Source organism: Bos indicus x Bos taurus, chromosome 3 (genome assembly GCF_003369695.1).
Source record: "Bos indicus x Bos taurus breed Angus x Brahman F1 hybrid chromosome 3, Bos_hybrid_MaternalHap_v2.0, whole genome shotgun sequence".
Taxonomy (NCBI): domain Eukaryota; kingdom Metazoa; phylum Chordata; class Mammalia; order Artiodactyla; family Bovidae; genus Bos; species Bos indicus x Bos taurus.
This window is the reverse complement of record NC_040078.1, coordinates 110264807-110278240: the sequence shown is the minus strand read 5'-3', so window position 1 is coordinate 110278240 and position 13434 is coordinate 110264807. Positions and strand designations below refer to the sequence as shown.

At 38.4% G+C, this 13434-nt stretch overlaps 1 protein-coding gene across 2 annotated transcripts in view; it reads right to left on the bottom strand.

The window, feature by feature from the left end:
* Positions 1-11500, bottom strand: part of PSMB2 (proteasome subunit beta 2) — a 36599-nt gene extending 25099 nt beyond the window's left edge. Inside the window, exons 1-3 of one of the 2 annotated variants that reach the window (XM_027537856.1) lie at positions 11277-11500; positions 6713-6835; positions 2817-2887 (exon numbers count right to left, since the gene is read on the bottom strand). In XM_027537856.1, coding sequence (XP_027393657.1) covers positions 2817-2887; positions 6713-6835; positions 11277-11367 — 285 coding nt within the window. In that variant the 5' untranslated portion in view covers positions 11368-11500. Of the gene's footprint in view, positions 1-2816; positions 2888-6712; positions 6836-11204; positions 11224-11276 lie in introns of those variants that run through there. The other variant, XM_027537857.1, reaches the window with a different exon arrangement.
* Positions 11501-13434: the final 1934 nt, after the last annotated feature.

Sequence of the window (13434 nt, the reverse complement as noted above, 5' to 3'; positions counted from 1 at the left end):
AATACATTATACTCCATTTAAAGTTATAAAATAGCTACATTTCCCTGTTTTACAATATATCCTTGTTGCTTATTTATTTTATACATAGTAGTCTGTACTTCTTAATCCCATGCCCCTATCTTGCCACTCCTCTCTTTCCTATCCTCACTGGTAAGCAATAGTTTGTTCTCTGTATCTGTAAATCTGCTTCTGTTTTGCTATATACATTTATTCTGTTTTTTAGATTTCACATACGAATGGTAACAGAGTATTTGTCTTTGTCTGACTTTTTTCATTAAGCATAGTATGCTCTAGGTCCATCCATACTGTTGCAAACTGCAGGATTCCATTCATTTTTAGGGCTGAGTAATATTCCACTGTGTGTGTACACACACCCCACATCTTTTTAATCCATTCATCTATTGATACATAATTTTAATTATTTTAAATTTAACTAGCCATATATGACCAGTAGCTACCATGCCGGACTATGTCAATCTAGAAAAAAGCTGAGCACATAATATATGATCAATGTTGGTTTAATTCTATTTTCCTTATTAACAGCACTCTTTACTAGCAGATTGTTGAACTAAAATATAAAATAGCACAAGAAACAATCTCCCATAGGAAACTAACTATCAAATTGCTTCTTTAACCAAACAGTAACAGCACCATAAAAATAAAAGTTTATTAATTTATTTACCAAATGAATGTATTAATTAGGTATATGTGTCATACACTGTGTTAACAGCTTTGTATGATTACCTCCTTTAATCTTCATAGTAACTCCATGAAGTAGGTACCATTATTTTATAAGGAGGGAAATTAAGCTTAGAATTTGTTCAAAGACACAGCTAGCAAGTCAGTGGGCAAGGACTTAAACCCAGGGAGTGTAATTCCAGATACTGTGTTTAACCAATAAGCTAAACTGTATCTTAAAGAACCAATTTATATAAGATTGGCAAATGGCACAGCACATAGCAAACTGGAGATCAAATAATTTGAGCTACAGACATGAAATTATGCATGGTAACTGGCTGACTCAAATAAGTATCATGTGCCAAATGGTGTGACTATATAAAAATGCCAAATCTAGTGATTTTGTACTTATTGGGAAGACTGAAAAACCACATCACCTTTCTCCTCATAAAAAAAAAATGCCTGAAATATGAATTAGTATTTTAGAACAATCTCATTTGATTGGAAGGTGGCGGAGCAGGGATTGGATCTAGAAGCACAAGGCAGAGGTAATCAGTGTCTACTAGAGCCCCATGTCACTGTCTACAAGGGATATTTATTTGTTAAGACATCAAACATTTCTGCTAGGAGATTAACCGGATTCACTACATTTGCATAAAGCACACTGCCACTCTTATCTCCATTCTAAAAGGAGCTTAACTCACTTAATGTCTGTAGCATTTAAGACAAAGTGTTTATTGTGCCCAAAGCTGGAATTCTTATTCCGATTCTGCCTGGCAAGTCAGAGGGATATTTTACACAGCAAGCCACAGTATACTCGCTATTGAATACCATAGGAACTTCTAAGAAGCAGGAAAGGTTGTCTCTGATCCATTTACCTCTCTTGGGGAAGAGTAAATAAGAAAGGCTACTGATCTTTCACCCAGATTAAAACAATATATACAAATTTATCCCCTCTACCCAATTCATCCTGGTTTTAGCTTCAAACTTCACAATTTTTCACATTGCACAAACTCCTTGGTTGAAGCTAGCAAAGAGAGATTCTATTTACTGAGAAGTTCTCAATTCAGTATTAGACACTAGAAAATAAACTGCTTTAAAATCTGTAATAAGTAACAAATCAAAACCTGTACTTGTTTTGATTTGTCATAAATCAGCTTAAATAAGTACAGATAAAAAAAAAAAGTATGTTCTAGAAACACTACTGAAAAACCAAGTAGCTGTCAAGGCAGAAGAGGCAAGTAATTATGGTACCATTAGTGTAGCTTTTGCCTGACCTGCTGTGTGACCTGGAGCTAATCTCCTTGACGCTTTATGCTTTTCATTCCTATCAGTGATAGAGAATTAACTACTATATATCTCAGCAGACTAGTGAGTAGATTAAATTATTAAGCAAAACGCTCTGGGCAAAAGTCATATGGATGTTAAATATTCTGATTTACAAGCACTCATTATCCTAGCACTCCTGTGGGGTTAGGAAGTTATCAGGATTTCATAGATGAGTAAACAGGCACGGGGTAAAGTCACATGGCAGAGCTCTATTTACTTAGTCCCTGTGGGAAGGGAATAATACACACCTTTAGCAATCATAAACTTTCTTGCCACATCCTACACAATCTTTAACACATTCAATCCTCTTTTCCCCCTTTCTTTTTTCATTGAATCTTTAAGATGTTGCATCTTTTCACATGCTGTCAATGGAACAAAGACAGTTCTAAGGTAACAGCAAGGCTAGACCAAGTGAAGAGGAATATTCTGTGTGCACTGGCAAGGAGTCACAGAAAGACGCGGCTACTCTCGAAATAAAATGTGTATGTAATAGTGTTTTAAGGGTTCATCTCCACCACCACATAATCCAACCACAGGAATTAAGAAACATGGTTTGCTGTGAAAACACTGAAAATTAAAAGGCCATTGCCAGACCTTCCTGTTGGTGTACCCCCTCCAAATTCTCTGCAACTGTTACGTTCACCCTCTGGGCTTTAATTAGCAACTATGCTGAAAGAAAAAACAAATCCCACAAGACTGAAGAATAACAAGTAGCAATAGGAAGGGCTCAGAACGGCCATTTGGTATAACAGGAATAGACAAGAAGCATAGATTTCTCTGTTCCTAAGGCTGCTTGCTGTATTGCTTACCCGACTCCGAAGATAGTCAGCCAGGTTTCGGCGAGTGAAATTAGCTGCTGCCGTGGGAGACAGTTCATAACCTGGTACAAGAGATACATACTTGTTGTCAACAGTTGAAAAGTGAAAGTGAAAGTTGCTCAGTTGAGTCCAGTTTGCGACCCCGTGGACTATACAGTCCTTGGAATTCTCCAGGCCAGAATACTGCAATGCGGGAGACCTGGGTTTGATCCTGGGTTGGGAAGATCCCCTGGAGAAGGGAAAGACTACTGGAGTGGGTAGCCTTTGTCAACAGCTGGGAAATAGCTAGTTAGTACTGGCAGTGATTACTGGGCATAAAACAGAACCAAGGTAACTATTCTACAGTGAGATTGAATTCATCCTCCTGATGAAGCTATTCATTCAGCAACAGACTGTGGTTTCCTCTGTAGAAGGAAAGAGGTACAAATATATACAGATGTTTTATATATATATAAAAAAGAAAGAGGTCCTGAGATGATAATGTTTTTAGTTTTATTTTAAAAAGATACTGGGAAAGAGAGGCTGGAAATTAGAATAGCCTCAGTCATACTTTATAAGGTTTTCTTTTTTTTAAGTGAAGTAATTTTATTAAGAAGTGTAATGTGATTTTCAAAAGCACAAGCCACAGGGAAAAAATTGCTTCTACAGCTATCTGTAACATTTTAAAAATAGAGGCTCTCCAGCATAAAACCTCTGAATAAAGTTGTAATGTCAAGCAAAGTACAGCCCAGAGGCATGGCATCAGATGTGCCTTAGTAACACACTCTGGACATTAACACTCCACCATAAAATGGGGCTAGTGTCAAAAATCACAAGAATGACCCACAACTCAGCAGACCCACAAGAAAATGCCAGCTTGGAAAGACTGCATGTGATTATTTCCTACAACATTCACAATACCAGTGTCACATCAGGTAAGATGTAGATTAAAATTCTAACAAATATTTACTGAACAGCTATTATGTTTCAGAGCTTACACTAGGTGCTTTCACATATATTACTGAATTTCATCCTTACAAGTCTATTAGTTCACGTTAAACTATAATGAAAACAACTCTGAACAAGCAGGAATACTTGTCGATTCTCTATCTAACTCACTAAACAGTGCTAAGGATTTCACAATTATCTTAAAAGGCAGAAAAGTCTGATGCCTGACCATCTGCATATAGATTTTTTTTCTTTCCCTTATTTTGGCTCAGTTATTGAGTCCCTTGGACTAAAGGAGATCCAACCAGTCCATCCTAAAGGAGATCAGTCCTGGGTGTTCACTGGAAGGACTGATGTTGAAGCTGAAACTCCAATACTTTGGCCACCTGATGCAAAGAGATGACTCATTTGAGAAGACCCTGATGCTAGGAAGGATTGAGGGCAGGAGGAGAAGGGGACGACAGAGGATGAGATGGTTGGATGGCACCACCGACTCAATGGACATGAGTTTGAGTAAACTCTGGGAGTTGGTGATGGACAGAGAGGCCTGGCGTGCTGCAGTCCATGGGGTCGCAACGAGTCGGACACGACTCAGCTACTGAACTGAACTGACTGAATTTTAAATGCACAAGCTATATTGTGTAGGGTTACATAGACAAACTGGAGAAGGCAATGACACCCCACTCCAGTACTCTTGCCTGGAAAATCCCATGGATGGAGGAGCCTGGTAGGCTGCAGTCCATGAGGTCGCTAAGAGTCGGACATGACTGAGCGACTTCACTTTCACTTTTCACTTTCATGCACTGGAGAAGGAAACAGCAACCCACTCCAGTGTTCTTGCCTGGAGAATCCCAGGGACGGGGGAGCCTGGTGGGCTGCTGTGTATGGGGTCACACAGAGTCGGACACGACTGAAGTGACTTAGCAGCAGCACATATACAAAATATATTCGATAGGTAACTTAAGGAGTTTTAAGGGCAATTTTAACCATATACAATTTGTGTTTTATGCACTGACTTTAGATCCTGAGAATTATGTAACAGAAACTCTTGTTTATTACTCTGCCCTCTTCTGGGCCAGGACAGGGAAGTATTGCTCTACCAACTGTACTTCAGAAACACTGGGATCCTTCATGGGGGCCATGCAGACAACGAGTAGTCATTAAAAATAATGATTAAAGTATTTCACACACGGCACTCTGCTCAGTGTTACGTGGCAGCCTGAGAGGAGGGGAGCTTGGGGGAGAAAAGACACATGTACATGTGCTGCTGAGGCCCTTCCCTGCTGTACCTGAAACCAGCACAGTGTTGGTAGTTGGTCATATCCCATTAGGAAATAAAAAGTTTAAAAACCAGTATTCTAAACTTGCTTAAACCTAAATACCATGTACTTTAGGTTTCTTAATGGCAGGAACTGAGCCTTATTCATCTTTGAATTCTCTGTGATATTAGGCAGAAGGCTTAACGTGGATGAGGCCCTCAAAAATATTTATAGAACTGAATGCATGATGCTAAGCTTGCCACCTAAAAAACTATACAAATGGATCATAACCAGTCACTTTACACATACAATTATATTAAAATTAAGCTCCTTAATTTATACTAGTTCTATAAAATTAAGGTGAAAAATGAAAGTATAAGGAAGAAAATCTCTAGTTTTATAAAAATGTATTTTGTTAATCTACCTTCTCTCCCCACTTCTAAGAAAAGTTGTACTGAAAGTCTTTAAAAATTCTTTCAATATTTAAATATTTTAAATATTACTTATTAAACATTGCATCTCCTAGCTCTAACATATACATATATAGTTTTCTCCAAAAATGGGCTTCATGATTGAGTAAAATAGCAGCAATAAGAATCAATGTCCCTAAGTTTGTAAAGAAACCATTTATTGCACATCTTGAGGTTCATTTTCATTTTTGACATATTATATAATATTTCACCTTTCTATAAGTAAAATGGGGAGAAGGAAATGGCAACCCACTCCAGTGTTCTTGCCTGGAGAATCCCATGGACGGAGAAGCCTGGTAGGCTGCAGTCCATGGGGTCGCACAGAGTCGGACACGACTGAAGCGACAGCGACAGCAGCAGCAGCAGCAGCAGTATAATAGTATTATTATACTGTGAAATAAGTAACTGGAAGGAAGGTTCTTTTCTGCTGAAGCATCACTATAAACTTCCTTGGATCAAAGGGCTAGTGGCTATTATTTCACAGGAAGGCTTTCCCAGTGGATAAGAGTTTATTAGCTCCAGAGAGTTCACAAAATATCTCACAAAAATTCTAATTATCTCCCTAGACAAGAACCTACCAGAGAGGCAAGGCAGAACCTTTTTATGACATAGTAAGTCTCCTATAATTACACAGAGTCTAAAGTTTACAAAGCATTTTCATACATACTATTCATTAATATTATTATAACAATACCATTTATTTATTTTTTGACTACACTGCACAGCTTGTGGGATCTTAGTTCCCCAACAAGGGATTGAACCAATCCCCTCTACAATGAAGTACAGAATCCCAACCATGGGACTGCCAGGGAATTCCCAATAATGCCATTTTAGTGATAAGGAAAGTAAAGGTCCAGAGAGGATAAGTGATTTGTCACATAAAAAAACAGTATAACCAAGTTTAACTTAGGTCTTTTAGTTCTGAGATTTCGTACATACTGTAGCTCAAGTCACATTCTCTAACACTTAAAAATCTCATATCATCATGCTCATTTTTCAAGGTGGGGTTATTTTTATTCCCCAGGTATCTGTGTTATAATAGTTCTCTTTTCTGCTCTGGGATTTTTGTAGAAAATCCTTAGGACCAGAAGGAGGATCTAACTAAAGCTTTAAAAATAGTAAGACTCAAATAAAAATAAGAGCACATGTATAGAACTGCCAGTATAGAATATTCTCTTTCAGTACACTTTAAAGACAAAACCACCAGAGCCACATTCTAAGTATTACCCACCATTTCGCATCTTATAGAGCTGCACGTTTTTCTGAATATATTCTGCAAACTGTACAGTGTCTCCAGCCTCTCCAACACACAGGAGTAAGATTTTTTCACTCATCTTGAACATCTTGTCATGATCTGCTCAAAGGAAAAACACACAGTGTTAGAAATTTTATCTTAGCAGAAAATTATTCTTATTACACAACAACTACAAACAGGCTTATCAATTACCATATTGAATTTTATGAAGAACTGTTTTATGAAGACTTTGATGGGCAACTCTATCAATTACTTTCTTTCACTCTCCAGGTTAAATTCATTTGCATATTTTATTAACTTCAATTTCAGGTGGAGAATATATGTAAAAGTTGATAACTGAAAATACACATAAAAACATTAAGGCACTTGAAATGCAATGAACAACAACCAAAGAAACTGAAGGAATCAAGCCAGTGGCCATTATCTTTAGGCTCAAGATTCCAAAATCCTGAAATGTCTCTACAAATATGAATGCAAATTATTATATAAACAAAAGCATATATGAAAAGAATCAATGCTGCAGTTAAGAAACCATCTCAAGGAAGAACAAAAAGTCAACTAAGAATATAAATCACCTAAAAAAGTAAACCAACTCCATTTACAAAGCAAAGAGAAAGTTACAATGAGTGCCAAAGCAAAAATCCTAACAAATATTGCACTAAGCTATTTAAAAAATACCTCAAAAATCCCAATATTCTAATCTTATCTAGCTGAACCAGACACATTCAGATTAAACAGATAAATAAATATTCAGATAGAAATTAGTGCCCAAGGAAGAAAACTCCATATTCAGTCCATAGCTTCAGAAAAAAGCTAAATCTCCCTATCTTACTCTCACTTTCACTTTTCATTTTTCAAATAGTGCTGAATAATCTTCGCTGGGAGACATGCTTCCTGTTTGAAAGCTTTTGAAACATCAAAATCTCTTTAACAGGATTTAAAAAACAAATGCTATAGTCAAATACTTCACAAGTATTTGAGAACTGGAGATACCAGTAATAAGGTTTCCTAGACTTTAGGGGGGAAATGCACATAAAATGCGCCTGTAGATACTATCAAGCTGCCTTGAAACTCCTAGACTGAAACACTTTTATTTGTTAAAGGCTACAGGAGATTTAAAGACTGTTTATGAAAGAAAAAATTCACATATAGATAAATCATCTATGCAAAGAAAAAGAACCAAAAGAGTATTAGACGCCGCTAGCATCTGAGTCCCTGCAGTTGCAGAAGTATGGGCAATTTTTATTTCTTTCATTATGCTTATGAATATTTCCTATAATGTTTATACTTCATAGGCATCATCTTTGTAAGAAAACACTACTTACTATGCTTATTGTCATAATGAGGAAAAAAGCTTCATATCGGGCGGGGGGCCTTTTACAAAGAATTTATGTTATACTTAGAAGAAATGCTAAATTTTGAAACAGTAAACTCTTCAACTGTTCAATTTTGAAATGAACTTAATTCAAGGCCAAAATAAGTGTTTTTTAAACATGCATTGTATAGTGATTGGTGAAGGGGGTATTAAAAAGAAAAAAAGAATATGCTAACGACTCCCTAAATCATGCAGCAAACAGGCTATGTAGCTCAAGGCAATTTCTGATCCTTAAAAAAGAACACACAAGATCCACATACAGGACACAGGTGGACAACAAAATAAACAACCTAAGCATACAATACTCTAGACTGGAACCCAGGAGATTTTCGTGGTCTGGGTTGAGCAAGTCTGCTGCTGCTGCTGCTGCTAAGTCGCTTCAGTCGTGTCCGACTCTGTGCGACCCCACAGACGGCAGCCCACCAGCCTCCCCCGTCCCTGGGATTCTCCAGGCAAGAACACTGGAGTGGGTTGCCATTTCCTTCTCCAATGCATGAAAGTGAAAAGTGAAAGTGAAGTCGCTCAGTCGTGTCCGACTCTTAGCAAGCCCATGGACTGTGGCCCACCAGGCTCCTCCGTCCATGGGATTTTCCAGGCAAGAGTGCTGAAGTATTAAAAAATTAAATTAAATTAAATTAAAAAAAAAAAAAAAAGAGTGCGGGAGTGGGGTGCCATTGCCTTCTCCGTGAGCAAGCCTAGTTGAGCTCAAGTCTGAACTTGAGCAAATTATCTGCCCTTTCTAAGCCAGTTTCTGAGTGTGTAAAATGAAGATACTGTCACCTACCCCTGCCTAACTCATAGGTGGGGAAAACTGTACACGTACAACATTATCATACTCAGTGTGAGACAATGTAGTTCAGATTATACATGCTACAGGAATTCAGGGGGAAAAAAGAGCAATCTGTGTGAGCTGAGGTACTGTGAGAAATTTAAAAGCAATTCTATACAGGCCAGAAGATAAGAGAAATAAAATGTGGCATATAACCAAACTGAAACATTGTGCCACTTTAACAAGCAAGCAATCTCTGGGAAACACCTTCTCTATAGTATCAAAATATCTTACAGCAACAAACCAAAAAACTGATTGGAAGCGATACTTTCATTTTATACCAGAAGAATAATGAATCGCAAAAGGTTAATTCATTTTCAGCCTACCCTACACATTTTCTTCACGAAATGAAAAGGAAGAAAAAACTCCTTACACAATTCCAAAGCTTCTATCATAAACATTTTTATATCTGAAAACACCATAGGGAAAATTAGAGCTAAATACAATTATTTTCAACCATTTTTAAAGAACTAACTCAAATTTATCTTCCTTCCTATACCACAGTGATTTCTCTGAATACCATAAGGATTTACTTTTGAAACCATTAATTTAAAAGCTAACCTAATACTCACTGGTGATACTTCTTTTTATCATACAAAATCATCTTGTAATATTTATTTCCTGGTTTTCTTAATGTCTTAGACCCCTGAATGGATTATACCAAATACACTGCATACCCTGTAACACCTAGAAGCACTGTGTATGTAAGTGGGCTTAAAACACATTCTATTTTTTGAAGTGGCTTCGTATATATTATTGTGAAGAAACAGAACACCTATAAATGTACTGAATTTGTTACTGCTAAACTACTTCATGCTAAACTCACTTGCATGTCAAAGGCCTTAGTATTCAAAATAATGGATAGATTTACCCTTAAAAAACAAATTGACTCCTTTGGAAAACATGGTTTACCAGTAAAACTTCTACAAACTAATCATGGAATTTCATAAAGTAATTTGACTTAAGGAACATGATCCATACCATAAATGTTTAACAGTTTGACAATTTTCCTTTCCTTAAGCCAAGAATGAACTGTTACCTGCCCTCAAAGCCGTCCCTAGTCTCTACAACTAGAGATCTAGTTGTAGATCCCTTCTTCCTCTGGAGTAGATAAAAGCAATCTCTGCTTTCTCTGCACTACCTGAGAAGTTTGGATGTACTTTTCATACGCAGCATCATTTTCTAGCTTGTGTTATAATTATTTGTACATATATCTGAATCCCTTATTAAACTGTAACTTCTTTTTTTTTTTTTTTTAAACTGTAACTGCTAAGATAAGGGCCACATCTTATTTTTCTTTGCATCCCTTCAGCACCTAGCACTGTAACAGACATATAGGTGCCCCAAACCTATTTGTCAAATGAACATTAAATCATCTGGGCCAACAGATAATACTTTTTCAAAAGTAGGATATCTATGAATCGTGAAAATGCACTCTTAAGATTCCACAGACAAGCAACCAAAATCTTTCAAAAATATGCAGTCAAACCGCACAGGTCTGAACCTGGGTTCTGTCACCTGAGGCCTTAAGCAAGTTTCTTAACTTCTATGCCTCAGAACTGTCAGTGTGACAGCATCCATTTCAAAAGGTTAAATGAATTAATGTAAACTGCTTAAAATAACATGTATACAAGCACTCAGTATGTTTACTACCAAGTATCTGTCATAGTGTTAAACATCTGCACAAAACTTTTTCAATTCAATCCTCTCAACAAGCTTTTGAGGTTGGTGTTACTAACCCTGATTTAGCAGATGAGGAAATTTGGGCACTGCGCAATAACTTGTACAAAGTCATAAAGCAAATGAGTGACGGGGCTCCAGTTTCCTAACTCCACTAGCTACTCAAATACAAGGAAAACTAGGTAGCCAGTGCCCTGAAAAAGAAGGATCAGAGCTAAGACTAGGGAAAATACAGACAGTGGAAGGGAAATGGCAGGTTTCTAGTCCCACAATCTCTCACTCTCCCCAGGATCCCACCTTATGCTGTCACAATCTAACCTCTTCAGCACCGACAACAAGAAATTTATCAGAGACTAGAGGGTCTAGGAATCCTGGAGCCGGGCTGGCGCTTAAACCCTTAAACTGAGTTCCCTTAAGCAACTCTCGCCTAGCAAGCATTTATCTAAAGCTGGAGCACAGTACTGACCCAGGAACCCTGGGAGGAGACAAAGTCAAAGCCCTAAGCCCGTCTCCTAATTCTAAAACTACGCAAGAACTGACCAGGGCAGTCGGGGTTCCATGCCCAAGACCTCCCCGGTACTCACCCAACCTCCCACGAACTCCTCCCGGCTGTCCCTATACCCAGGCCCGGCCTGGCCTCCCCTGCTTCCTCTCACCATCCTTCATCTGGACAATATTGCTAGCAGCCACCCGGTCGGAGGCGACAAGGACATAGTCGGGACCCTGGATGCCGATGAGGTACTCCATGGTGGCAGGAGGCCGGGGAATGCAGGTTCAATCGAGCGCGGGGCTGGCCTGCTTCTCCGCCTCACGGGTGAGACAGCACCTCCGAGCAGAGCTCCGCGCGTCGCAGGCCCCGCGACAGTCCCGGCCACCGGCGCTCCCGGATGACGCACAACTGTCGCGAGAGTTTGGCAAGTGGGGGTGGTGTTTGGTGGATTAAACGCGGCTCTCGGCTTCTGGCCTGTTCCGGTCTCTTGAGATCCAGGCAGTACGGGGTACTTGCCTTACGTAATCTTACGTAACTCCTAGTTTCTTTCTTTATAATTGGGAGTTTGAAACTTGCTTGAGGAGGATATCACGCGCTGTATACAAAGTGCCGAGCACATGCGTCTGCCAAAAGGTGTGCGTCTTTAGCTGGCAATTTCCCTTCGGTTCTCGGTAAAATAGCTCCTGAAACCCCTTTCCTGCAAGCTAGATTAGAGAAAAATAAACTTGAAATTTGAAAGAGGCCCTTTTTACAGGCTTCATAATTGTAAAATATGACTGAATTAAAGATCTAAACATGAAGACAAATAATAAAAGATGTTTATGTTCTTCCAACCTCAAATTATATGTAGTTGCTCCCTCTGATAACAGTGATTTAAAGGGAGCACTTTCACTTTTTATTTTATACACATCTATATTATTTAAATGTTTCACAGTGCTCAGGTATTACTCGTAAGTTAATAGGAAAAAGTACAGCCATCCCTTTACATGTTTCAGCCATTCTGGGGAAAGTTAATATATTCCATGATTAGTTTCTGATATTTGAATGGTTTCATAATTGAGTCTTCATACTAATCATACTAGCTTATTCAGAAATGGAAAACTGGTTGCAATTGTATCTCTAAACACAACTATGCAATTCTCTGACTTCTGCAAAAATGTGAAGTCCCTACTCCCTTCTGAGTGTTTCTTCCAGCTCTCTGCCCATGCAGGAACACAGAGCCTGAGGAGCTTGGGGCAGCCAATCTATCATGGGATTATGCCAGAGGCAAGTGAGGTCATTAAGTCTACCATCTCACTATGAACACAGATGCATCCATCATCCTAGAAAGATCCTTTCTTAAACACCACTGGGGAAGCAGTCTCTTAAGCCTCTCTCCCTTTCTGTCATTTTGTTTGTGTTTTACAACTGCAAAAATTACATAGTTATACTATACATACACAAATAACACAGAAGTGAAGTTAACTGTCTCTCCTCCTCCCACCAGAGGTAAATACTTACCAGATGTCTGTATCCTTCCAGAACTTTTTTCCTTTGCATATACCAATATTTATCTGTTCATCCATTCATTCATAAAGGCTGCAGAATTCAGAATTCTGAATTGGAAAACCCAATTTTTAAAAAGGACCTTAAAAAGAAAGGACCCCCAAGCATCTTGTAAGCTGGCTGTTCATCCTCCTCCCCAGGAAATCCCCTCTAGCTAAGTCAAACTAGATTCTCTAACTTCTCATTATAATAGAAGAAAGTGGATTTTCAAGATATAACTTGTTCTATTTCACTAAGAATTAGGGAGAATACCTCCTTCAATTAAAGTCTTAGAATAACTGAATGTTAGAATTAGAAAAAGCGCCTGAGGAGGTTCCAGAAATGGCATGATGTAGTCAATTTTTCTGTAAAGAACCATATAGTGTTTTTGGCTTTATAGGCCATCAAGTATCTGCCATAACTACTCAGTGATGCCATTGTAGTGCAAAAGCAGCCATAGCGAATATATAAATCAGTGAACATGGCAATGTCCCAATAAAACTTTATTTACAAAAAAACAGGTGAAAGGGATAAGTGGATTTGGCTCATGAAACGTAGTTTGCAGACCCCCAAAGTGGTGGGAGGCCTGTGAATCAGCACCTAACTCTGGTCCCAGTTCTACCTCTTCCAACTTTGGTGCAAAATTCATTGAGCCTCAACTTCTTTACTTATCAAAGGGACATTCAGAAGAGAGATTTGCTCTTTGTTTTTCTTGAGATGGGAAGAAGATGCAGGCTTGTTTGGCTCCGTGAGTGTAAGATGTCATATCCTGCTCCTTCATGAACTCTGGGAAGTTTGGC